A 27173-nucleotide genomic window follows, 5' to 3' on the forward strand; every position below is an offset into this window, starting at 1 on the left:
ACTGAAGTGCTTTTCCAACCATCATTGGCGTGATAATGATACGACATTAAGAAAAGGGGGAAGTTTATCGAGGGTACACGCCCTGTTGTTAAACCACGACTACCAAATTTGATGTTCATACGGATCATTCGATTTGAAGACACCTCGCTTTGTCTGGCAGAAATCAATATTTGGATCTTTTATCTTTTACAGTCGTATCTTAATATTTGGAAAGTGGAAGAAAAATTACGACAGAGAGCTATTGACAATATGCTAACAGATAAATTGTTTGTAGAAATCAATGATAAACAAACCTATAACTTGTAAGTCGATGGGCGAGTGAAACCTGAATGCAATCTTTTGTTCGCTTTGCTTGTGGTTTTTGTTAATTGTCAAGCGAAGATTCTTTAACTACAGAAATCGGGGTATTGTTTCCTGGACAAGATGCATTTTATCTGAACGATGCAATTTATTTTGAATGCAAACTTTTAACAAAAAAAATTATCGCAACTCAGTGTGTTGTGAAAAATTGCTTTGACTTTCATGTCATCCAGACGGTTTTTTTTTCTTTTAACCTTGTGTTAAGTTATGAATAATGTTTATACTTGAAAGAGCCTTTACTCAGGAAAATTGACATTTGAATCAGTTAATTCGCATGGGTGCATTTTGGTAAGAGAGTTTTCAAAGAGGCAATTAACAAACAGACCGAAAGGCAAATAATTAAACTACCGACGCAATTCTCCTTTTCTTAACCTAACAAAAGGCGTGGAAGAATTCAACAGAAAACTCGTTCGAATTTAGCAGCAAAAAAAACAATTTCACCCTCTGAACATGGTCACCTAGCTTCTATCAACGACTTAATCTTGAGTGATACACACACGAAAAAAAAAACACAATTACTGACAAGTCCTGGAGTCAGTTATATTTAAATTTGTTTTGTCGCTCAAATCAGGCATATGATATTTGCAGTTTCTGTGGAGGCTATTTAGAAGAGTTTCATTGCAAAAGGTTGCTACTTACACTGTAACAAGATGGCTATGCTGGAGAAATAAAACAAATCCTTCTTAGACAAAAAACAAATAAATAAATTCAATTCAGCGTCACACTGCATGAGAAGACTGTCAGTATAACCAGGTGCTTTTGAGTAACAGCTCATCCTCCATCGCAAACGACGTTGGTTTAAAAGGAAAATTAACCACTATATATCAAATGAGGAGTTATTTTCTCTGGGGTGTACAAATCGTCTGAGGTGCAGCGAAAGTAGTTTCGCATTTGGCTGATGCGCGAGTTTTTTAAGTGCCAACGAAAAGTAATTAAAACCAACACCGAGCAGTCTGGCATCACTTGAAACTCTCAATTTAAAGTTACCCTATCATTCTTGCTTTTTTATTCATTATGTTCTTTGAAATAAATTAAAGTAAAAAATGAGGAAGAGCTGACAGCACATGCCCCAAACGTGGCGGACGCGATGCTCTACGCCCACTGCAAAACCAGGTACTGTTCAAATGTTTTTAAGGTACCAGTGACAAAGGTCGTGAACCAGGCATTTTAAAAAACAAGCAGCTGTTTAGGAGACAAACACAATATAGAGGGCTTTTCGATTGACATTTTCTTAATTTTTTTATTATTAAAAATACAGTTTTCCGACCAACATTTTTATAACCTCATTATCTATATGTACAAGACTTTCGCCAACACGAAAATGTAGATAGTGTTTTAATATTGAACTAAATTTCAGCAGTTTAGCATACAGTTAACGTTGTCGATACATCTGAACCTTCGTGTACAAAAATACGTCTATATACTGTAAATCTAAGAGCTCTATTGAAATGTGAGTGGGAATGTTGAATTAAAAGTATCACTTTCTCTGTTTGGATTTCCGTTTTGATAAGTTGACTTTTAAAGAATTTTGACAGAATGTCGCAAACGTTTACCAGTAACGCCAAGTTCTGTTCACTTCAAAACTAAGCTATACATTAAAACCTATTCATCTCTGAGGATTACCTCAGGGGAGCATCGGGCTAAGAGACCAAGAAGAACTCATTACAGAGTTAATTCCCTCGAGTTATTTTTAGATTCGAGGTATCTGTTCTCCTAGGGATCATGCTGCACGTGACAAGGGAGTCGCTTGAATCCTTTGTTGAAGAAACACAAATCGCTGCATGAAATATCCAAACACAACTTGCGACACATGATTAGTTAATGTACATCTTTAGGAATCACTACACACGAGAGAATCCGAGCATTATCTAGACGACGTGACGCGCGAATGACATCTCCAGTTGATCCTCTCTAATCAGAACTGAAATTTTGAAGTATTCTTCCTTATTTGGATTGCACACGACAGCCCATACAAAGCTTATAAAACTGACTATGCTAACAGAATCACTTATTATTGACTGCTGGACAGAATATCCTGCAGAGTCCTACAAATACTATAAACTACCAACAATTGTGAGCCGAAAAGTTTCAGAGGGAAAAAATAATTATTAAATCTGTTACTAAGTCAGTACCACTGTTCCAAAACAGTGTTCACTCTAAGTTCATGTTGTCATTGAAAACTTGCACTTTTTCAAGGACATCATAAAAACCTCTTAAATCGTAGTCTTCTCGTTGCTGTATTCCTCCCGAATTATTTTCATGACTTAAAAAATAGTTCTTTAAAATTAAGTAACGCACCGGGGTTTCACTTAGGTGTCACGCAACATTCCTAGTTACAACTCAAAGGGATAACTTTTTTTGCAACTTTTTTATCCTCCAACTTCATGAAGATGAGCCGCTGCTTACATCTCCCGACGAAACCAACAAATCACTGCTTCGCAAAAAGCCTTGTTCAGTATCATCCTTATGAGCTTTCTTATGCGTTGCCAAAGTTACTTTCTTTGCTGTCTGTTTTGATTTCACCTGCTGAATTTTAGACCTCTTACTAGCTTCATAGAGAGCGTCCTCATCAAGGTCAGAAGTTGTTTCACCTGACGCAGACTCAGAGCCTTCAGCTCCACCCGACACCTGCGCAGATTCAGGTGCTTTTGTGGGAGCAGCAAGTTTGGGAAGAGGCGAAATAATAAGCGCTGCCATTTCCATTCGACTCATGTCTGAAATAAAAGACAAATAGTATCGCTGTAGATATAAAGATTTTCAAGTGGGCGTATGAACACGACGTTGTATTTCTTGGAAAGGTAAAGTTAATTTGAATATTTGTGATCAATTGATGGTTTCTCTTTGGGCTAATGCAGCTTAGAACGTAATACGACATTTCGGAGCGTCGACTTTGAAGAAAAATATAGCTATACTGTCGGAAAAAAAAATAATAAAAAAACATTTTGATTGATATGTTACCTGCAGTCCTTTCATTCCACTGTTGCCACAGAGGCTGCAAACTAGCTGGGATGCGAGGAGCGCAGGTCAGAGGTTGACAAGTGTGAGTACATGGGCTGCAGACTGGTAACGAGCATTGAGCACACGTGTTACACGGACTACACGGGTCTGGTGGAGCCATGTAAGGACTCGATGACATGAGATCCGGGACTCCCATACCAGGGGCATATGCCGGGGGAGGCTGGGCTGAGAATGTGATAGATATTACTGATATGAGATTTAGTCATGCTAAAATCCAGTAGATTTATCGTGTATAATTAGAGAGGTTAAGCATTGCATTCACGGTGAACAGCAGTTATTGAAGTTGATGTTGTCTGTTAGGGTAGGCATGAAAGTGATGTACATTCAGAGTGAAGAAGGAATCCTTTTACGATTTCTCTTCAGAGATCGATAAATCATTATGGGGAAAGTAAACAGAATTGGAGATAATTTTTGCCGTTCAACAACTCACAGACAAACCCAGAAAAGTTAGAAATAATATCACTCACCATAAGGAGCTGGGGCATAGGCGGCAGGAGCTGGAGGGGGCTGGTAACTAGCTGTAAAGAAAATTTACCCAACTTCCAATGACATAAAAAGTTATCCTTAGATAGAGAACGAAAAAACGTCTTTAATTTACTGAACACATTATTGCGGGTAACTAGCGCTCTCAGATCAACCAAATGGCGGCTTTTTCTGTTCGATGCGATCTTTATGAGAGAAAAATGGTTGTGGTTTTTTATCTAGCTATTAATAGGGTAATTCTCTGCTTTTACTTAGCAATTTTCTCATAAAGTGAGACCTAATTTACTTTGGGAACATAGTGCATCATTGGAGAAGATGATCTGAACAGGGAGCCTTAATAAAAGGAAAATTCGAAATATTAAAACGAATTTAATCGTTTAAAAATTTCGCCTAACATCAATCCACATTTAATTACAACTCTACTTGAAAAACGTTTTAGCGTTTTAGCACGTTAGTAATTCTTTGTCAAAGCTCTCATAATTATGGTTACTTTCACGCCTATTATACGTTCACTGATGGCAAAGAATAAGCACAGATCTTACTCAAGCGCTACATGAAAAAATATGTTAAAAGCACAAAGTAACTATGGACTCAAGTTTTTATCTCATTGTGACTATTTACTCAGACTACAATACGGCTCCAAATAACTCACCTTGACTAAATCCCGCAGCAGGAGGGGCCGGGTAAGGCACTGTAACAAAAACCCAATAATACCATGAGATTAGAAACAATACCAACAGCAACAATTTCAAAGATCTTTGAAAACGACATTAAAGCACATGTAAACACCTTGGAAAATAAACTGCGGTAATTGAATTATTGACTGGAGCGGACCAGGTGAAGATTGCACTATCGGTTGTGCTGGCGGCTCGCGTTTTTCGCTTGCTATTGATATCGATATAAAATTACCAAAATATCAGTCATGGAAATTAATCCGTACACGAAAGATCAAGACTCATAAACTCTGATTTATCCATTAAAACGAGCTTAAACCTTGTTCATTAGGCTTTGAATGGTATTTCCAAAGATCGTACCACTGAAGTGACGGAGCTGAAAAAAATACGAAAAATGATCAAGAGTTCCGACTCCCAGGCACATTTTGTTGAAAAAAAATCTAGCCAATTTGGTATTCGATACTCGAGTTGAAATACCTGCAAAAGCAAAATTTAAAAACGCAACAGAAACAATTGCAAAAATTTCCACTTCGGAATTCCTCATCGTGTAGCCCGAAGTTTCATCCAGATCAAAGCTTCCAATCTACAAAATGTTTATTTTTATGTCAGGTTACGTATTTCCCCTAAGTGTCTGTTTTGCGGGTAGATATTAATTTTAACTCCACGTGATTGGTTGATGAAAATCAAGTCATAATAGCTCTTTTGGGATGACATTACGCGCTCAAAGCAGGGCGTGTTAATTGATTTATCGAACCCAAATATATTTTCACCCCGGTTACGCAAATAGCAAGAAAAAAGGAATGAACGCTCAGTTGACGCAAGAGAAAGATCTAGGGTTATTGTAGGCCAAAGTTTCAGGAAATATTCAGGCTTTTTTTCCGTTTAGCAATTTCTCTGCTAAAAATTCGTTATACAGTTAGTTTTCGAAAAGAACATTCCTGAAGATTATCTCCACTGCAAGTTTAAAATCCCTGGGTTTTCCTCTAATTAGTTAGTCTTTTTTAAGTTCATAGCCAGAACAAGAAATTATAATCTCTTGGCCAGTACCATAACAAACGATTCATTTTCACTCTTTAACCAGTAATCGTTTAAAAGTGCCATTATATTCTTTGCCGAAGGGAAGAGCCTTTTAGGAACCTGTGGACAACAGCTGCAGCCTCTAAACATCTGAGACAACAACTAAACATCATCAGCCTTCTTAATTTCTAGCCCTTTCTCTGTATCGCACCTATGCAGAGTGATGAAAAGAGAAATAAAAAAGAAAAAGCTTCGAACAAAGCTTCATTTTTTAACCTGTCACACTGATGAGTTAATTCAATTGTCAACCAGGAGTACTTCGCTGCTCATTAGGGCTTAATAGCAGAACTGGGAAAAAGTTATTTTTGACTTCGACATAACGGGACATTCCAGATCCGAAATATTTGAGAAACTCAGTCTTATTCTTCTCAAAAGGAAATCTAACTCCTCGGGTCTGTAAAAGACTGGTGCTTCTGCCTTATCACTTGGATTTAAAAAAAAACTTGTTTATTGTAATTCACTGCCGCCCAAAATCGAATGCCCCTCCAGGCTTTGGAGATGCGGTAGAATTATAGCTGGGAAGAACTGGACTGGACTCTAGGTTCAAGCCCGGCTCCGGGTCACCTATTTGTGTTCTTAGAAAGAGGTCATTTTCTCCCCCAGTCCACTCTCCACCCAGGAGAATAAGTGGATGCTAGTAATCTGTCAGAGAAACCTGACGAAATTCTAGGGGAGGGGTAGACTCGGGTGGATAAGCATCCAATCCATGTGCGAATAGCAATACTTCGTGTCACTTCTTCTGATCGAGATAAGCTGCCGGAGACCATTTAAAGCAGTCTCGAATACAGACCTCATTTTACCCATCAGTTTACTTACCCGGATTATTCACGCAGTCGTAGTTGACATCCAAATACTTGTTAGCGTCCGGGCACGCATTGCCAAACCAGTCATTGCTCGCAGCCAAATCACAGCCCTCCAGACCATCACACCGTTTCTTCACCTTTTCGTAAGTTCCAGGAGTGCGGCAGAATCCCACCGGCATCGGATTGTTTTCCTTTAGGCAACCGACATCACCCATGTCACCAAAATCAGCATTTAACACCCTTATCCTATGTTCGGGCGGGCAAGATATTTTCTGTATCGTGTCTTTGCATATGATGGCTCTTTGAGATGGGGCGGAAAAGACTCCACTTTGACGAGCTGAAAAGAGAGGTAAGACAGGAATCAACTTTTTTCAAAATCGGCCAAAATAGTTCGATGGCGCTTATGAGGCAACGCTCATTCACAATAACCATATTGCAGTTACAAACCGAATGCGATCTTGCCTTAGCCAGGCGTAATCTTCCGCCAGGTTTGCTCTTGATACTTATTTTTTTTGTTTGTTTTCCTTGGAGTGCTTGCGTAAAAAAGTCCTTTTTTTGTTGTTGTTTGTTTTTATGGTAAGTTTAAGATTAAAAATATATTCGAACGTTTAAAACACTGCATCTGACGATGATTTTCTGATGCTTAGCAACGAAGCAAGCCTCAGGTCGAGTTTAAGTTAGATGTAGAATGTAATACACAAACAGATATTGGACAACATTCGACAACCTCATAAACTTTATAAAAACTCTTAACTCTTACTATTGGCAAGATAGGCCAAGGCTTTTTCTTGTTGCTGATCGGCAGCATATTTTGACTGCGCCTCGGCCATTTGTTTGGTCTCGTCTATAGGGGGATTTTCATTTTCTTGAGCAGCGGAATCACTTCTTTGCGTGTCACTATCAAGTGGTGGGGGCACATCTGCATCAATGTCCTCGACTGTTTCAGGTTGTTCTTCCTCGTTTTGTCCCTTCTGACCATCTTCTTCATCTTTAACACTGTCATTGTCAGCTTTCTTAGAAGTTTCATCAATTGCTTGTGCTTCTTTAACTTCCTTTTGAGGCTCGCTGGCAAGTTTCTCTGAATCGATTTTCGTTTTGTCATCATCACCTTGGACCACCTCATTGTCTTTACTATCTGATTTTTCAATAGGTAACTCTGATTCGCTGCCCGATGCTTCTGCGTCACTAATTTCCTGGCCACTAGCGATCAGTTCCCCGCTTGAAGCAGCAAGAGCTTCCTTGACGTCATTGTCACTTATAGTTTCGTCATCGTCCTCGCTATCGTCGTCATCAGTACCTTCGTCTACAGCATCATCACCTGATCCTGCTTTGTCAATATCATTGCTATCTAAAACAAAGCAAGTTGGAACATATTAGGATAACGTATCATGCTGAATAAAACAGTTAAACTACAGAGGGTGAAAGAGTCGTTATAAAAATTGTTAAGGTTTGGTAGACAGTAGCTTGTAGCAAAGTACTAAGCTTAAGTTTTGTCATTTTTATTTCTATTTTTACATTCATTCAGTACGTAATGGGCCGTCGGTTTGTAGCTTTCTCAAGTGAATGTACATGTCATGTCTTCCGTCGTACTTTCCTGACTCACTCAGTACAGTCGAAGGCGTGAACCTGAACCACCTTCTCTGTCACCAAAGTTTGTTTTCAGTTATCGTAGTGGATCATTGTAAGATGCTGTTCACGGAATGTCCACGTAGCGTCTAATTCATGTGGTGTCCTCATGATCACTCTGAACAGTTCGTCCAATTCATAGAGAATTCGAAGCGCTTAAAAAGTGGATTTGTCTTTCATGATGATTTGTCTTTTATCCCTGTGATGTACATAAAATGACTTAAGCGATGGTTCTGTCGTTTGTATTGTGTCCCTCTAAGAGTTATTGTTGTCTTCATCTGTCTTGAATTGGTTGCTGTCATCTCAAGAGTAAAGTCTTTGTCATAATATCTTGTAGGGAAAACACAAAGGCGATGAGACCATGTAAAAAAGCGAAAAAACTATTAATCTATTAAACCATTAATTTCGATCTTTATTCATTTTTTATTTTTTTGAGCCGTAAATTGTTTTTTTGGGAAGTGATCTTCGATCACTCAATTTTTTATTTCCATTGAAATTTCTGTCGAAGAAAACTCTTCGAACAGTTATTTTGTCTTTTGCTCAATTGTTTGCTACTGGTGGACGAAAAGTCTCATCGCACATCGTGTCAACTACTCACCATCTCCTTGCAGCAGACCAGCGAAGTACAAGGCTGATTTATAAATATCAATGGCCTGTTGCCGCGTCAAGTTCATGGGAAGGCCTGGCACTGGAAATGGAGGCATATTTGGGTTATCATTCGTGCCTGCTAACATGAATGCCACTTTGGAAATATCGTCTCTTAAGTCCTTTTCGTCATATCCGCTTCCACTTCCGCTGAATTCCGGCTCTGGCTCTTTCAGGTCAGCCGTATCATCAAATTCCGGCTCTGGTTCTTTTAAGTCAGCGTTATCATCCATGTCGTAAGATTCGTCAAATCCAGACCCCGAGCTACCAGAGCCGGAAGTCGGAATATCATTCGGAAGAACGAAAGGGGTCTGAATGCTTGGGGTTGTACTCTTTGTGACAGTTTTGATGGGAAGTTTTATTTGCATCGAAGATGGCTGAGGAGACAGCATACTGTGAAATTTACCCTGCATAGCTTTATCATTGTCTCGGAAATAACTTGTCACTGGAACGTTCTTCTCCTGATCTGCAGGGACTCTATCACGAACGTCTTTTACGACTGGAAAAGCACTCTTTGGCATCATTCCCGGATAATTTACTTGGTAACCAGGACTTGCTGTGTATCCACGCGTCCATCCTTGTTGTTGGTAGCTTGAGTACCATGGAAAGCCAGAATACCGTCGGTAGCTAAGTTTGCTGTGATCCATAGGTTTCGGATAATTCTGAAGGTAACGAATGTGCGGGTAAGATTGTTGACTAATATCTGTCTTTCTAACAGCTGAGGATTTACCTGAAACTTTCCTAAAATTTTCGACTATTTCTGGGCTGAAAAAGCCAGGTGGAGGCCAATAAATTGTATTTTTCCTATCCAAATTTGATTGTTGTCTGTAAACGTTTGTGATGATACCACTTTGATCTTCCTTAGAGGTTAGACCGTCGTTGAGCGAGGTAGGAAACATGGATGCACCAGTATCCCCTAGGTTTGTCGAATAATTAGAAATTTGTTTGGTTCCATTTACACCGGAGGCTGATAAAATTCCAGCTGACAAGTTTCTTGTCGACGGATTTCCCACCGGTTGATCTTTACTCGATGGGTTCCCTGTTGATAGGATTCCCGCCAGACTTCCAGTCAGTTGTTCACCCATGGGTCGATTCCCTGCCGTAATAACTCCCGCCAATTGTTTTCCTGGCGACTGATTTCCCACCAGTTGATTACCCACCTGCTGCTTTCCCGCCACAATATTTCCCGCCAGTTGAGTTGTCAGCGGTGGATTTCCCGCAAGTTGGTTCCTCTCCAAAAAATTTCCCACCATTTGATTTCCCACTTGGAGATTCGTCATTTTTCGATTTCCCGCCAATAAAACTCCTGCAAGTGGATTTCCCGCCATTCGGTTTCCCGCCAGTGTGTTACCCGTATAGCCAGCAACCGATGGAACATATGATCGTCGATTGTTTTGATCGTGTATTGTTTGATTCTTTTGATTAATGATTCTTAACGGAACTGTTGTGCTGTTTAAATCGGATTGGTTCCGCGAAACTAAACTTGCGCCAGTTTTTATACCCTTTGTCTCCGGAATAAATGTTCTTCGAATGTTTTGGTCGCTTCCTTGATCAACCTGGCTCAAGTTCTGTAACCTTTGAGCTATCAAGTTGTAGATAGCCGCGTATTTATCACTATTTTTGGCTGCGAAAAAATCAGACCCTTTCAAACATGGCTGCCCACTTACTTGTAGCCTGTGAGTCGATATCTATAAAGATAGCTTAATGGAACGTACGGCTTATTTGCATCAGACCTTACTGGAAATAAACTCACATTTAAGGATTTTTCCTGGAAAATTTATAAACTTTTTCTCAATTTTCCCTTTTTTTATTTCTTTCGTTCAGCTCCTAGACGGAAGGGAGAATGGGCACCAGATCTCGTATGACCTCAAATTGACTTATTATCCCATTACACTCCCGAATCCACAATCAACCAGTAACACAAGCCTAGCTCGTTATAGTAAACGAAAATTGAGCTGGCTGTCGGATTTTTCATGTCATTTTGTCACAAGTATTCCAATAAATTTTGTGCAACTTCCAGAATATATAATTCTGTACGCCTTTTTCTTCATTCTCTTTTGCTGGCCACCTGTGTCTTTGCTTGTTTATACATGAACAGAGGTCACTAAGTCAAAAAAACTAAAACAAGATCTCAGGGATTTTGAGAAGGATGAGAAAACAAATTCAATGCTTGGTTTCAAATCACATACACTTAAGTGATTTTAGTTGATTGTGGAAATTGGAAAGTGTTCGGTAAATGTTCCTTGTAGAAGGCCTACTTTGGCATGCAGGTATGATAAACGGGCATTTACAAAAACATTGTCTAACATCTTACCTCCCTCAATTGGCATCGAGGAGGACGGTCGAATACCAAAAGCCAATAGAAGTCCAAACAAAAGCGCCACAAGAAATCTGAGACTGGGCATGACAAGTTGGGTGGTAATGTTCCCGTGTTTAAACGACGATGAAAATAGGTTTTCTTAAACCTACAGGACCAAGAAAAATAATGTCAAACAGGTAATGAACAAACAAGTAACATAACTACAAAACAACCCAGTTTAAGTCCTTGTGCCAGAACGGAAGACATCGAACTAATTTTACATATCTTGTTTATACCTGTTGATCTCTTAGCTCGAATGGCTAAAAAAAGTTAAAACCAAGATTGTCAGAAAAGTCCCCTAGTTGCTAACAAAATGCTTGCTCAAAGCTTCAGAGGTTAAAAATGACTGTGATCACCGACGCGTAAACTTCTGGGTGTCAAAACTGGTACGCCTTTGAAGTTGAATGTCAACGAGACAGCTCAACCTTTCAGCAAAAACGAGAACATTAAATGCAAGAATTACCAACGTTTACCTTTATCCGTGTGTCTTGATTCCAAATTTTGTTGAAGGGGAATTATTTTCACTTACAACATTTTATTTTCGAAACAGTCTAACATCCACCAGAACGCTTGAACGCACCACAAGGAAATAACTGAAGTAATCTTTACTGGTGCCGTGGCGCCCCCTACAAATCAGTGACATAATATCCGAGTAATTCTAATTATAACTCGCAAGTTGATTGGTCGGGTTTTGTAAGGGTTAAAGCAAGCTGACACTTAAGTCTTAGCAAACACAAAAGCTTTTTTTCGCATCATTTCCTCTAAGTACGATTTTAAACGATTTTTTATAGCCAAAATATCAAGTGTTAGAAACCTCTCAAGCGTTTGAGAATATTCTAAATCCTGACAGTGGGGAGTAATCTGCGTTCCCTTCTCGCGAATTGATTGGTTCGACAAACTGAAGCATGTTGTTGATTTCAAGGAAGTTGAAAACTACTTGATCTGTTGAATGAAACATCGACAGATCGAACGAGATACATCTCAGTTTTTTCTTTGTCCCGTGCTCGTGAATACTTCATTTAATCCTCAAATATCAAACTAGAGTTTTGCGCAGGGCTAGCTTTAGGTTTCCGGTAGGTAGTGGCGGACGACCGGACAACCGGTGTCATGAGCGTGATGACATTGATTCACGTCGGGCAGTGAGATCATTACTTTGAGTCGCGTTTGTGGCTGTTAATCATAATCTTGTTTCAGTCTTTTTTAACATTCGCAGGCCTTTTTTTGAAGTGAGGGCGGGTTATTGAATTAAATTTTGCAGTAATTGGTTTGAACCCAGTAGCAATAGACATTCCGTCAGTCCGTTTGTTCAAGACTTCAACCATTTCTTTTTCTAAAAAAAAAGCATTTTGTAGGCACTTTTAAATTTTTTTTCTTTCTAGGAGTCTTAATTCAGATTTTCGCTGGTGTTGTAAAGCGCCTTTAAAGGATACTGGCGCTGTATAAATCTTTTATTTATTATTATTATTATTATTATCATTATTAGTATTAATATTACTATTATTAACATACGATCGTGTAGCCTGTTCGTCCGGGTGAGGGTAGTCCTGAGTGGAAGGTGGACTTCCACGGTGGCAGCGAATGACGTTTCGTCAACTTTTGCGGACGTCATTATATAAGACCTGAACCCTCTCAGGTTTCTTAACGGTCAGTCACTACTACAAACAGCAGTCCTTCTGCAGACTACTCTCCTTCACACGATCAGCCTAAACGATCTCAACAAATTTTTGAACTACGAAGAAGCTCCAAAAGATATTCTGAATACTGTAAAGCTTCCAGATCTTAAATGTGTAACAATTACTTTGGGGATCAATAACTAATATGAATGTTGTATCTTAAAAATTTAACAAAATTCTAAGGATAATCAGTGAGCTCAACGACAAGGGGCGGATCACCATAGTTTCGAAGCCGCTTCGAAAACTGCATGTCAGCTGTTTATTTACGTGCTTAGCGGCGCATCGTTGCATTTAATGATGCACTTGTTGTGCGTCTGTTTCTCATTTGCCTTGCGTATTTGTGCCAGTCTTTCACCGTTTTTGCGAACTTCTCGCGTCTAGAAGTACGGAAGAGGTAAGGGCTACATACAAGAGGTGGCGGCGCCTTGTTTCAAACATTTTCGTGAGACTTACAGTACCATGGTAACTTGCACAAAACTAGTCGAACTCATTACAGAAAACGAGCAATGTATTTTAAATGTTTTGCCATTCTTACGTGCTTTGGTTCTACTCTTGGATTTGCACAATTAAATTTCGTAGAAATGATTGTTCGTTCCCCAGAATGAGATCGGATAACTTTTTTAGTGACCCAATAAAAACTGTGAGCCGTAAAGGGAACTGAGCCACGTAAAAGTTAAGCGGCGTCTCCAACACTAAACTCCAATCAAAATGCTAAAAATTACTCAATATTTATCTGATCCCTTTCATTCTTTTTTTTTCGAATCGTCTGTAAACTATGAATGCTGTTGGGGTTTCAGTTAACCACTGAACAGGAAGTAAAGAAAAACAAGACTCTCTAAACAAGCCTACAACTTGGAATCTTTTTATTTTTTTTCCAAAGAAAAGTAAGACTTACAAAGGAAGTATTTACATGCTAAAGGATGAAAAACATAGGTTTTACATCTCAGTGCTTTTTACTTAAACTGTGCTTTGTATAAGTAATGGTTACGATCAACGTGAGTACTCAATTTTGACCGTTTCTCATGTCACTGAGTGTCGCAGAACCAAAACCAAAGTCATCGTAACAGTCAATCACAGCAGAGGTAAACCAAAGTCATCTCGATGGCCAATCAGATCAAAGGTGTCACAACAAGCCGATAACAACTCGAACTAAAAACATGAAAGTGACTGAGTCAAGGACGGTTTTCGCTGTGCTTCTGATTGGCCATTGGATGTAGCGCGAGTTTCCCAATCCAATCACAGAGCCCACTAAAGCAAAACAAATGTAATCCGCATAACTAACGACCCTCAGTTGAAAATTGCTCTCCAAGAGTGACTAGAAACTACTTTAGCCGTCGCACAATCTTGAACTCAAAAGCGTGACGTGACTGTGACTGATACGTGACAAGAAAAGAGAGTCTACCAAGGCGGGCGAAGTTAGGTCTCTGAGTTCATTTGCTCCTCTACGAAAGCGCAGATTTAGAAATTTTTCTTAATATTATAGAGACGTGTTACAACGTGATGGCGACTTAGGGAAACAGCCCTGTAAGGTTATCCCTAGCACAGAATGTGGTCACTAGGCAACTGCTAAATACGCGAAAATCTGTAGTATGGTGTCCCTTTAACAAGCAGGTAGATCACATTGGATAGTTGAACATGACATCTTGTCGGGCCAACTCCAGCAACATAGGATCGTCGAAGAATTTGTTGATGCTTACGTCCTCACTCAAACCCTATAAAAAAATTAAAAAGGCAAGAACAATTAAGCGACCTGCGTCAGCTAACAGAGGCGGACGTATACAGCACATCAGCTGACCTTTCTTCTCCTTGTCTTGATCATGAATTCTCTGGCCAGATGAGTGGCTGGTTGTGGTTCCAACGGACGAATAATAATGCTCTTATCCAGAGGATCTCCTGGGACGATCTGCGTACGAATAACATGACGTATTATTAGATATAAACCTATGCAGCGTGCGATAAAAAGAATGAGAAGAAAGTTGGAAATGCGGTGCTATAATTTTACCCTTAATCCTTCACCTCCTATGAGTGACTAAGAGAGAATTTCTCCTAACCATATCAATACAATATCAAGCATAGAAGTGATGAGAATAGAGACAAATATCAATTAGGGGATTATTAGTTGATCCAATACCAAATTCTCCAAATTGACATCATAAGAATTGTATGGCAGACAGTAAGGAGAATTAATGATGAGATCTTGGGAGTTAAAGGGTTAAGCCGTGCTCGATAGCAACGATAATCGTTCCTGAATTGCTGCGCTGTGATCAGCCCAATGAAGAAGAACAAAGTTAAATTTAACAAAATTCCGCTTACCTGCCAGTGGTGAAATACTGACAGACAGAACGCCTGTCCCTGGGTGTGAGTCCGCAGATCAGTTTCAAATCCGAAAGAGTCAATAGCGGGAATGAAAGCTTTAACTGTGTACAGTGGAGAACCGGGAACTGGTGCATCCTGAGTTACATGACCCCTAAAAACACAAACAAAAAAACACACACATTAATAAATACTACCTCCAAAAACATCTTCACCTGATCTGAATCAGGCGGCTACATGTACGTTAAAGAGCACAGGGAATCCTTCAATCACTGATCTTTACGATAAATTACTTGAGAGTAACTCGAATGTAATAACTCACCTTCGACGAGCTAACACGGTGTATACCGAGGACACACAATCAGCTGGAGCCTGGACCTCAACGAAGAAATACGGCTCCATCAGCCTGGGTGTAGCCTGGCAAAAAACAACATACGACAAATAAGTTATATACGTTGTACGGAAACCATCGATCATTGATGCCATGAATGATATCTAGAACGAGAGGTCACTGGGACAAATCACATGGTTTGCAATTTGGCTCTTTCGAAGATCGCTGGCTGAACAAAGAAGTGGGTGAGATTCAGAAACGGGATTGTTACTCACCATCAAAAATGCTGAGTACGCCACTCTCCTGGCTGTAGGAATGATCTGCCCTCCTCCTCTGTGGATTGGTTCGCCAGCGATCACAGCATCAAGGATCTTGAACTTCACATTTCTTATTGCTAAAAGAACAAATTCATCAGAAAATCAGTATGTACAAATAAGGAAAACGTGATAAAAATGTTTCAGTCGTAAAAAAACACTTTTCAACTACAAAAGCCTCTTTTAATCTCGAAATTTTCTCAGAGATTTTTTCTGCGGACATTAATCGTACCGTAGAACGAAACAATTTCGAGCGCGAAGCTCGAGAAAAATGTGAGATTGAAGACATAGATGATGTCTGAGAGCAAATATACGATTGCATTCTCAATCTTGAACAAGGCTAATGTTTTCGTAATCCTTAAAATATTTTGTGTATATCGAAAACGGATTTTAGACTTTGACAAAGGACGATCTTATCCGCTGGAAATTGTTCTCTTGATATCACGTCAAATCCTTATTTCTGGAGTACGAGTAAAATAATAACAGCTAAATTATTTATCAGATAATGGAGTAAAACGGTTTCAAAAGACTTACGCTCATCACAGAGAGGTCCCTCCCTCGTAGCCCACTGAAAACCTTGAATAATTGAATCTTTCACAGTGTTAAGTAAACTTTTGTCCACCTGAAAATAGAAGAAAAATGTTTTTAGATAATGTGCTTATTCATTTGTAGCCGTAAAATGACACAGCCTATCGCCAAAAGCATATAATCCACACTTGACTGTGTTAGCAAAACAAGTAAGTAGAAATAATGATATCAAGTACGATAAGCCTTAAGTGCAGTGAATGGGAAGGCAATTGGAACTAAAATATTTCAGTTGCTCAAGGACATACCTCAGACGGAAGCGTATCGTCCACAAGAATATTTGGTCCAGAATTGTCAGGTCCAAACGCCCAGATAGAACGAGCTGCCAACAAATCCCAGTCGTATTTGGTTTGGAAAAATTCTCCAAGCTTTTTCCTGTGAAGGTGAAAGAAGAAAAGTAAATCTTCCCGCCCAAAAGACAACTTTAACTAAACTTGTTTTATTGTTGTTGTTATCGTCCTTTTTTTTCCGGACTTACTTGTTCCATGTAATTAAAACTTTTTCATTTTCAATGTCCTCAGCTAAGCCTTTCTCCAAAGGTTCTGCAATCATAGTGATCTTGTTCCTTAAAATATAAAAAGAAGATATTAGTCATAAAAATGGAGAGTATGAATGGTTTCTCTTTCGTTTCTTTGCATACGCCAAAACATTAAATTCGCACTCGCACAAACTGTCGGAATCAAAGGCGGCAAAATTGAGGTACGCAGAGCTATACCAGTCACGGGAGAGCGTAGCAAACGGAAAGCTGAGAAAACACAAGTATATAACGTCAAATCCAGGCAAATTAACAAAGAAAACCATAGAACTACGTCTCACTTTTTGTTTGGTGTTTCTGCGAAGCACTTGAGTGATGAAGTCTCTACCACAGTTTCACAGAACGCCACAACAGGATCAGCGACCTTGATTTCTGAAAATCAAATAAAGCGACATTAACATTCCTCTCCCGAATATATGGACAATTTTGCAAAGGAAAAGACAGAAACTACCAAAGCTCCCCACAAAGAAAAAATTGAAGTCTCTTTCCTTTCAGAATTTGCGAAGTTTTTTTAATAGTTTGCTGTGACTCATACGACCTTCTTCCCAAGGAACACTTTTTAAACACGAGAGAATAAGTATGGCCAAGACCCACCTATCTCGGAGTACATCTTTCTCAGATCGTGCAGGACACAGTCCAAATAAAGCTCTCCTGTACCGAGGATCACGTGTTCTCCTGACTCTTCAACCTGAGGAACAGGATCAAGAACCGGTTAAACCTGTTCGTCGCGAACATCAAATCAGATAGGAATCCAAAAGAAAAACCCATGACACACTTCGAGACCCTGAGATTACACTCGACTCGTCGAAGGGGCCAGTCAATATTCCTCACCTGGGGGGAGGGGTCGGGAGACTTTGGGCGGTTCACATGGTTTTCAGGGGGAGTGGAAGGGGAACAGTAGTCACCAACTGAATACAAAGGAGGCCTACACACAATTTTACCGAACAGATTTATGGTAAGTTTTGATTAGACATTCAGCACAAAATTATTTGAATGCTACTCCAATCATTCATGCACGGCCAGGTCCTAAGAAAACTTAACAAAAAAAAAATTAAATACAAACAAAAAACTGCCAGCTTTCTTAGAAAGTCATCCCTTGTGGCTATGGTATGAAGAAAATGAGTGCAGATATTTTACCTTTGTAGTGAGCAGGGGATAGCTCTTATTCACTTTCCTCAGACCGTCCAACATCTTAGGCAGCTCAGAAGGATTGTGAGGCTCCACAGCGATCTTAATGGCTGAGCATGTGTTAAACTTCAGCGGTCTGTATATATACGCCTGAAAAGTAGAGAATCACCCAAAATATAGCAAAAAGACGCCCTCTAAACGAAAACTATGTCAAAGGTCTGCGTAGCAGTTAACTAACCTCGTCGTTGCCTTGTACTTGAGTGATAGTTGATGTTTTAACAATAGGTTCGTCGATTCCTTCAATTAGTACCCAGTTTCCAGCCGGTACGCGGCTAACTTCAATGTTGTACCTGAACAGGAATAGTGCAGCTCGTCAGTAGAACAGCATTAGTTTTACAAAATCGTCAATTTTAATCTTACTCCGTCTCTCTTTTCAATCCACACGGTATCTAGCCTAGTCTTCTCTTCTTTTTATCATCGCTACTTAATGTATACCTTGCTAAGAAATGAGATTCTTACTCTCGATAAATTAACTGGAAATCTGATCGAAACATTTATATGCTATAACGCCGCAACTGCGGCTCTTGCAACGCTACCTTGCTTCAGCGATCCACAACCTTCCAACCTACAAGACACAAAAGCAAAATTAAGAATAATTTTACATTTACAAAATAAACAAACGCGTACTCAGATACTTTAATGATCAAAGGGTAAAAAGGGAATTGGTTCTCACCGTTCCAACGCGAGAGTCTTCCTCGTCCTCGATAGTGTAGTTCTCACCGAGTATTCGAGCTTGTTGACCAGCATAAACTACGAGGAAAATAGAAAGATTTTAGAAAATAGTTATGGGAAGAATCAAGCTAACAACAAGTACTACTCAAAAATGCGTTTTGAAGAGTATTATGGTATATTTCGAAGTAGCCTTTTGAATCTGACTTAATATCCAACATACTTGTTCCACTCATGACTCGTCCAAACACGTGAAAAGCTGTGGCATCTTGGGAAGGATATTGTTTGGACGTATGAAGCATGAGAGGTCCCTGACAAAGGAACAGCAAACAGTTACTTGTCTTTCGAAAGATAGCTTTCAAAATTAGAGAAATCGGAAAACAGAAAAACACAATACAATGCTTCACATAGTGAGAACTTCAGCGTTACATATGTAACCTCCAATCAACACTGACTAATTCTCTTAAATAAAACGACAAAAACAAGATCTTCAAACGAATATGAAATGTTCTCTTCACCACACAACAGATGTTCAAGTTCACAAGTAACTTACATCAGGATCGCAGTCATTCATGGCGTCCACGACTTCGGTGTCCAGCGGTCCTGTGTACACATGTTCTATCTGCATGAAAAAAACCCAAGACATTATGTTAAGAATAGGCAACTTACACGTACAGTACCGCCCAAAAGTAAATGGACAGTTCCTTGTGGCTAACCATAAAGTGTAACATTGATGTCGCTTACCTTAGTCTTGGCTGCCGCTTTGGGAGAAGGTATATGCTGAACACACACGTCTACAAATCCTTGAAGAGAGAGAGTTCGAAGAAAAACATGTTAATCAGGTAAAATACTGCCTTTACTCTTTGTATATCATGTTACAGGACTGACTTGTACAGCTGCGGGAGGCATATTCCAGTTTCTACAGCATGAAGCAACTAATTCATCACGTTGCCTAGACGCTTTGTTGGAATCAATTTAACTCCTTAGTAGCAAAGCCAGCTGCCTGCAGGCGTTCATAATTATCCCGGCGGCACGACCGTTCCTTTGCCCACGAGAGAATTTAAAGCCCTAGTAGAGCGACCTGCGAGAGGTTTGCAAGGGGTCTAGCACCTGCGAGAGAGAGGTGTCTCCTCGAAGAACACACCATAACGACGTCGTCAAGGCCTGAGCCCAGACCTTTCCATGCACAGTCCATCATCCTTTAAATTTAGCGGATACAATATGTGAATGAAAAAAATCATCGGCATTGGTTGGAAACGTTGGTTATTTTTCATTGGTATTCTTCCTTGAAAGAAGATCGAGCCGTCCCCTTATTGCAAGGTGAAATTGTAATTACTTTTTCCTTGTTCCGCATCAAGTTTATCAAGTACACTAGTAATTACTGACAATTTCATACCTGTAAAATCTCCAAAGAATCTTTTACAAACAAGACTAAGTAATGGTCTGATATTCATCTGCATCTCGGACTTTGACAAATGAATACCTGAAAGAAAAGGAGTGAAGAGTGAAAATACAATAGAAACGCTTTTTAGTTTCTTGCGTAAATGTTATTTTTTGCCACAGCATGATAGTCATAGATACGGAAACATTCTTGTTCAGACAACACATACATGCTATTGGCAGTCAACAACAACAACAAAAATGTTTTAAATACAAACCCAACTCGTCCATAAGCTTTGGAAGGCTCGTGTCTGCATCACCTACCACCTGGAACAAACAACAATTAGGAAAATTCAAAGTGCTGTAAATTGTACACAACAAAATTTAATGTATATTGAGCAGGACGTCATACGTGTATAAGGTTCACGAAGCTCTGCCAACCAAGATTGAACATCTTGTTGGGAACTTTTCCTACGACTACAGAGTAAATCATGCACGGAAATAGTGTATCCTTTGAAGGAAATTACACACATTACATCGTACACATTACCTGTGCAAAGATCTTATACAAAGGTTCCAAGATGAACTCCACAAAGCTTCTCTGAGAAGTACTTAAAGGGGCTTTCCGTGTAAACTTACGCCTGGCAAAAACAAGGGAAAAACTTTCAATCAAATCTGTCACATCATATGCTAGATTTCTTTAACATTTAATATCTAAAATGTATATTTATTTAACACCTCAACAGAGACTATCATACCCAATTGTATGATTCGTTGAATTTACTTGCAGTCAATAGTGCCGCTGCCAATATACCTAGGGCGCAGTTTCCCAATCCATGTGTATTGCTTGGGGCGTCGTTTGTAATTTTTTTACAGTTTTGTTCCAAGTTTAGTTATTAGCTAAGGGGTTTCAGGCTATCCTGTAAGAAGCAATAACTTCGAATCGTCGCAGGATAGATCCTCGTATGTCAATCGTTGTTTACAAGAATACAGGGGATCTGCACACATACAAAATGTTGTGTCGTATATATTTTCGCCCAGCGAGCTGGCCCCTACACATATAATCTACATAAGGGAGACTCGTGTCAAGTGCATCACACTGTATCATTTTCAATGTACTTACGATTTAGAATTGAAGTACATGTCACCCCACAAACGCTTAGCAAAGTCTCTTGGATCAATTGTGACACCTTGATAAACGAACAAAAAAATCATTGTTCAAGGACTCTTTATTTATCATAGGTGTTCATAAAAATAATCTGATAGCCTGTTCTAGGCATAAGTTAGTAAAACGGTGGCATAGTAAATGGTGCAACAGTAGCTGCAGAGTATAAATGAGGGAAGTTTATGCAACCAGACCCAGACCTCCCCTGTTTTTTCACTTCTCCACTTTTGTGTTGTTCATTAATGTGCTTTGTTTGGCTTACTGAATGCCTGGAACAGGCTAGTAATCTGAAGGATCTGAAGAATACTCACCAAAAGTGTCAACATAAAGAGAGGCAAATGAAAAGAGTGTGAAGCAGAATCTATACTGTGAGCTCGCAAAACAGACATTTCCAAGGAAAGGGGACATGACGTAGTCATCTGCACCATCAGAGTAGACACTAGGGAGTAAAAAACACTCATCTCCATCAAAACACAAAAATACTGGAACATGAAGATGATTAAACAAATTTGCACAGCTACTTCACTTAGAGTGCTTGATTCTTTTGTTTTGCTCAAATTTACTATCAGTATTATTTTCATTTATTTTCATTGCCTCACAACAAACAGTTGCACAGCACATGAACTCTGACATCCATACCTGAGCAGTCCATTCACTTCATCCACTATGTGTTTTAATTTGTAGTAGGCATCTGTAGGGGGAAGCTTTAACTCCAACATCAGTCGATCAATCTGAAAATGAGGGGAAAAGAAGGCTCTGTTATTCTGTCTGTGACGACAACTCAAGCTCAAATATACATTCATTGCTTAAGACAATTAACTCTTTTGCCATTTATTTGTTCCATGTACAATCAAAAAGAAGCTCTGAGGCCTTAAATATTCATCAACAAAAATCATTCTGTACCTTGTTGATACAAATAGTTACAGCAAGCCTTTCTTGAACAGCATGTTTTAGAAGTCGCTCTGTGTTCAACATCACCTGAAACAAAGAGATGACAACCAGTCATACATCAGTGTTCTATCAATACTTTTGCATGCTGAGTCTGTCTACACAGCAAAAGCATGTTCTCTATAACTCAAATAGGAACAGGTACAGTAATTCAAAATGCCAACAAAAACATCCTAAAGTTAAGGGGAAATTAAAATAACTCACCCCCTCAGAGGCATCAATGAAGATCATAACTCCATCACATAATCTTATTGCCGCAGTGACCTCATCTGAGAAGTTTACATGTCCTGGAAGATCAATATCAAACCATACTTTTCACATTCCAAATCTATGATATCTACTCATTGCCAATGCGAGAGGTGATAAAAATTGCAACTACTTTGTTATCTTATTCAGTTACTTCTGTGATGGACTGTTCTACCAGATATTTAGAAATCATATTATTTCACTGTTCCTACAAACACTGTGCCAATTTTCTTGGGAGGTTGAAAAAAGAGACATCACAAAATTACTGTTAAATTTATTGAAAAGAATTAAAGTCCTCATACATGCTCAGACCGTCCGAGATGCATCAGTGTTTGACACATGAGCCTAAAATTGCATGATTGTGATACTTGTGTATTTTATTTCAACCCTTGTACCCTAACATCAGTATGCATATTCTCCATTCTGTTTTCTATACATTTTTCTAAGGTGCTAACAATGAGAATTTGTTTAACAATCAAAAGCTTCTTTAGTTGGTGATCATTTCCTTTATTCTCGTCACCTTAAGGAGTGATTCAGGGGTGATATTGTAATGAGAAATTTGATGCTAATCACTTTTAACCATCTAAGGACTAGGCATCATTATTGTCACATTGAAAACACACCTATCACTTTGGACCAAGACACAAAAAGTTTGGCTAGCACTCATACATGTAGATGCTGCATTTTCACCTACCTGGGGTGTCAAAGACATTAATGAGGTACGACTTCCCCTTAGTGTCTGGCAAAACTAAAGACACTGGAACACTCTTAATACTCAGACCTCTCTAAAAGAAAAAAAATACATGCAAGTTGTATATAGAAGTGGCAGATTGCAATGAGACAGTTCCTAGTTCAGGTAAATTTAGTGCAAAGTTGTTTTTAACACAATAGACAACATCTTACCTCTTGTTCAGTAAACAGCGTGTCACTGTAACGAAGCTGAACAAAGTAAAAAAATAAAGAAATACAAATTACATGTATCCCTGAGTTTACATAATTATAAACTTTAGGCCATACAGGTATGAAATTTTCAAGTTCTACACTCCAAGTTACCACTGAGTAAAAAACAAATTCTGGTCTCTACATTTGCAGCAAATAATACCTGTAACATGGCGTAACTTTGCTTATTTGTTTTTATTTTGTTTTATTTTTGTTTCCTTTCAGTCAATTAAAATTCTCTCTCTGGCCACCATTTCATGATTTGAAGTCAACTAATAGAAAACTGAAAAAAGTTGAGATTTAGAACCCTCAAATTAGACACAACACACATGCAATATACTTTGGTATTATCAGCTGAGTTGATGATGTAAATTGGCCACTGTTAAGAGTTTTAAAGCCAGTGAAGGGCTAATGCTCAAAATGTCAGCTTTGCTTTGCACTAGAGGTACACATCCTTTGAGAGAATGCTAACCATTTGCATACTACTGCTCCTAAATCCATTTATGTGGGATTAATTTTCAGAGTGATTTTTAACCACTTGGTTGACTTCCAATCAGTTTTTAACAACTATTATAATTAAAGTTCCTTTTTCAAAGTTTTAAACTAAGTCATCACACCAAAAAGAAGACCAAGCTCTTCTTCAGAGGTCACCATTCAAAGTACATGTACCCACAATTTCCTTAATATTTCTGAGACTTACATCACTCCCTTCTTTAGCTTGTATCTCAGGATGTGTTTGTTCAAAAAGACAATCAACAAAAACACTCTGCAAATACACAAATCACAGAGAACTAATCTTAAGCTTCCTTTCATATCTCTTAGTTATCACTTCACTGTAATGCCTCCTTAAATTGAAAAGTTTGTTCAAATTAAAATCTCCTCCCTCTGTTTGAACCCAGAGATATAAAGAAGTATCTTACCAACCTTGTTTTCTTGGTCTGTAATATAAGTTACAGGACCTTGTTTTTTGTCCTACCTGGGTTTATGACCTGCGTGGCTTACGCTTTGGCCATAAATCCAAGTAGAAAAGACTTGGTCTGCAACTTACAGTGCAGACCTCAAACTTGGTCAGTGAGAAGTATTTTTCAAGGCCAAATAAGTTGAAAACAAAAACAACATTTGTGATTCAATTAAGTTTACAATTTTGCATCTACAATTCTACCTTTCCTGTGTGCAAATGTCCTGCTAAGACTACATTTCTGATAAGATCTGGGTTGTCCATTAAATCTGCCAAATATCTACAATGGAATTAAAATAATACAGGAGGTCAGATTTGCTAAAACATATCAAGATTCATGTTATAAATATTAAAGTATTGACTATGATAAAAACAGGATTTATCATGGACCACACAATGCATAATTACATGTAAATCCACAAAGAAACCTTTTTTATGGCAATCAGTGTTATATACATTAATAATGATTATGATAAATGTTATCAGTTAAGGTGACAAACATTAAATTACTCCCCCCCCTTACTCGATATCATAAGTTGTTGTAGGTAGATCTTGCTCTTCATGGAAAAACTTCTTTTTTGCCACAGGTTTAATAATGGGCTCTGCAAAAGTAAGCAAAAAGATGAAATTACTAGTTCTATCTGAGTACACTTAGGTTATAATGATGTAACTGTAATATTCTCATGATAATGTGACTATGCAGTACAAGACTGAAAGAAAAAAAATGCCTTTGGTAGCATTTTAGATCAACAGTATTTTGTTACAAACAATGTATTGCCAATCTATGTGAGTAGTCAGTGAAAGAACCCGATGACATTTAATTTGCTAAACACAGCACCAAAAGCTAGCTTATTCATGGTTGACACCACACTGAAGGCAAGCAAGGTAGGCACATGGAGAAGCTATCCCAAAACAAAGAAAGACATGCATGCTGTTTGTAAACCTGTACTTTACATTAGGACTACTATTTAACAAGATTCAAACACAACTAAGACAAGGATATTTTCAGAAACCTGTCAATGGCTGTGTATCTTCTTCTTGGACAACGGTCTAAAGAAATAACCCAAATATAAGTGCCAAACATTTTTCAAGGCAGACAGTGATTTCATTTAATAAACACACATAGCAATAAACTTCCACAGGCACTTCATTTTATAACATCTCAACTTTGCCTCCTTTCCTACCTCGACTTCTGGACCAAAGACCTCTTCTGCAGTAGGATAATACTTTTTGTCCTGTAAACATAATTAACATTCAAAGAGACAGTGACTCACACAGCAGATATATCTTTGAAAAAAAAAATGAGAGTTAAACTTAACAACATGCAAGTTTACCTTAACAGTCCTCAGAAGATCAAAACTGCCTCAATTAATACTTAACACCTTAACATCAGTATGCATATTCTTCTTTTTGTTCGTTATACATTTTTCTCAGTTGACAAAGAGAATTTGTTTGACTATCACGAGGTTCTTTAGTTGGTAATCATTTTTTTGGAGAAATTTGATTCTAGTCATCCTTACAGGTCAAAGGGATAGGTCATCTTTCATAAAGTATCAAGTGACACATATTGAGAATATTAAAATAATGTAGCTATGCTACCAATAGAAGGCATCATTTTTATCTTTTATGCAGAAACCTGAGGATCATCACTCTGAATGAATAAAAGGAGTAAGTTTCTATAGGAACTTTGGTGCTGCTGCATCAGTAAGAGGTAACATGTGATAATTTGGTTTTATCAATTGAGTTAATAAATGTAGATTGTAAATTTATCAATTGAGTTGATAAAATGTAAAGAGTTTCTAAAGCTGATGTTTTGAGTGTTAGCCCTTTGTCAGATTACTGCCCTAGTCTAGTAAGAGGAAAGTTTATCACAACATTGTACCTCGTGCAAAACCACTTGCATTTGAGGCTCTTCATCCTGGTCCATCTGCTCATCTTCATCATCTTCTGCCTGAAATACATGACATTAAAACACTTGGCTATCATTCAGTGCTAATAATCCCTGAGATGAATGTAATTATACAAAAAGTCAATCAAGCTCTTTGCCCAGTCAAGCACATGAGGCCTCAGCAATATGCAAGGGTTTCGAAAATGCTGATTTATTTGCACATTTTGATAGGTTTTTGGTTATAATCTATTTGAGGACAGATGTCACCAATGACATCTTTTGGCGGCATCATCACGAGATAAAAAGTTTCCATGGGTCTGTTCAGTGATAGGCAGTCATCAAACAGACATCAAAACGCTGTAAGAACGTCAGTGACACAATAGGCCGCTCCAAATATGCCACTTTTTTTGTTCCTATCACATTTTGAAGTCATCTGTGATCTATCATGCAGCAGAAGCACGGTAAGATGGGATCAATCTGTCAAACTGACAGAGTTACATACATTACACAACGCCAGTAGAGTTTTCAGGTGTTTGCGTTACCAAGCTACATTGGTTAAGATATGATGCATGATTCGTGCTACAGACTCACCACTTACACAAAAAAGAAGTAAGATGTCATCTCACCACATATATAATGCTGCTTTACACGCTCTTTGAGTCGCTAATTGTTGTAACGAGCATGGCAAGCGGTGAACAAAAAGTTATCGAAGCTAAATCTCTTACGCGTTTGAGTCAATCAAGACTTGATCACTTACATATTCTACTGCCTCTTCTTCGTCTGCGTCCTCTTCCTCCTCGCTCTCCTCATCACTGTCGAGTTCTGGACCAATGTAGTTTCCGAATTCATCATACAGATCAGCTTCCATTTTGGAAAACGTGCAGCTAACGTTGGGAGGAAGACTGAAACGAGATTTGGTTGTCTAGTCCCAGGGCTACTCAATCAAGCAAGACGATAAATCACTAGTCAGCGGAATTTCCCTTTAGAGGTATTTTG

General features: G+C 38.7%; 2 protein-coding genes across 5 annotated transcripts; both read right to left on the reverse strand.

The window, feature by feature from the left end:
- Positions 1-1602: 1602 nt before the first annotated feature.
- On the reverse strand, positions 1603-11624 carry LOC131790423 (germ cell nuclear acidic protein). 4 transcript variants are annotated; one of them, XM_066173801.1, is made up of 8 exons: positions 11519-11624; positions 11001-11144; positions 7176-7763; positions 6429-6752; positions 4514-4552; positions 3846-3896; positions 3319-3543; positions 1603-3074 (listed from the first exon to the last, which is right to left on the reverse strand). In XM_066173801.1, the coding sequence occupies exons 2-8, from the start codon at positions 11089-11091 to the stop codon at positions 2743-2745; spliced, it is 1650 nt and encodes a 549-aa protein (XP_066029898.1). In that variant the 5' UTR covers positions 11092-11144; positions 11519-11624; the 3' UTR covers positions 1603-2742. The 4 variants fall into 4 exon arrangements, with proteins under 4 accessions (XP_066029898.1, XP_058963617.2, XP_058963618.2 ...); XM_059107634.2 differs by having other exon boundaries at positions 11001-11151; positions 11519-11619; XM_059107635.2 differs by lacking the exon at positions 11519-11624 and adding an exon at positions 11282-11378 and having other exon boundaries at positions 11001-11151.
- A 1940-nt stretch (positions 11625-13564) lies between these two features.
- Positions 13565-27067, reverse strand: LOC131790415 (116 kDa U5 small nuclear ribonucleoprotein component-like). Its single transcript, XM_059107623.2, has 34 exons — positions 26935-27067; positions 26172-26240; positions 25474-25524; positions 25303-25339; positions 24813-24891; positions 24494-24569; positions 24032-24097; positions 23296-23331; positions 23087-23177; positions 22351-22433; positions 22102-22176; positions 21838-21929; positions 21510-21637; positions 21157-21223; positions 20584-20674; positions 20312-20360; positions 20050-20136; positions 19398-19456; positions 19207-19275; positions 18877-18964; positions 18658-18734; positions 18521-18549; positions 18163-18274; positions 17934-18074; positions 17391-17484; positions 17078-17168; positions 16740-16826; positions 16510-16636; positions 16211-16298; positions 15638-15756; positions 15354-15448; positions 15032-15185; positions 14514-14621; positions 13565-14430 (listed from the first exon to the last, which is right to left on the reverse strand). Exons 1-34 carry the CDS (start codon positions 27043-27045, stop codon positions 14335-14337), a joined length of 2922 nt encoding a protein of 973 aa, XP_058963606.1. The 5' UTR covers positions 27046-27067; the 3' UTR covers positions 13565-14334.
- Positions 27068-27173: the final 106 nt, after the last annotated feature.

The sequence above is a fragment of the Pocillopora verrucosa genome, chromosome 10 (genome assembly GCF_036669915.1).
Source record: "Pocillopora verrucosa isolate sample1 chromosome 10, ASM3666991v2, whole genome shotgun sequence".
Classification (NCBI taxonomy): Eukaryota; Metazoa; Cnidaria; class Anthozoa; order Scleractinia; family Pocilloporidae; genus Pocillopora; species Pocillopora verrucosa.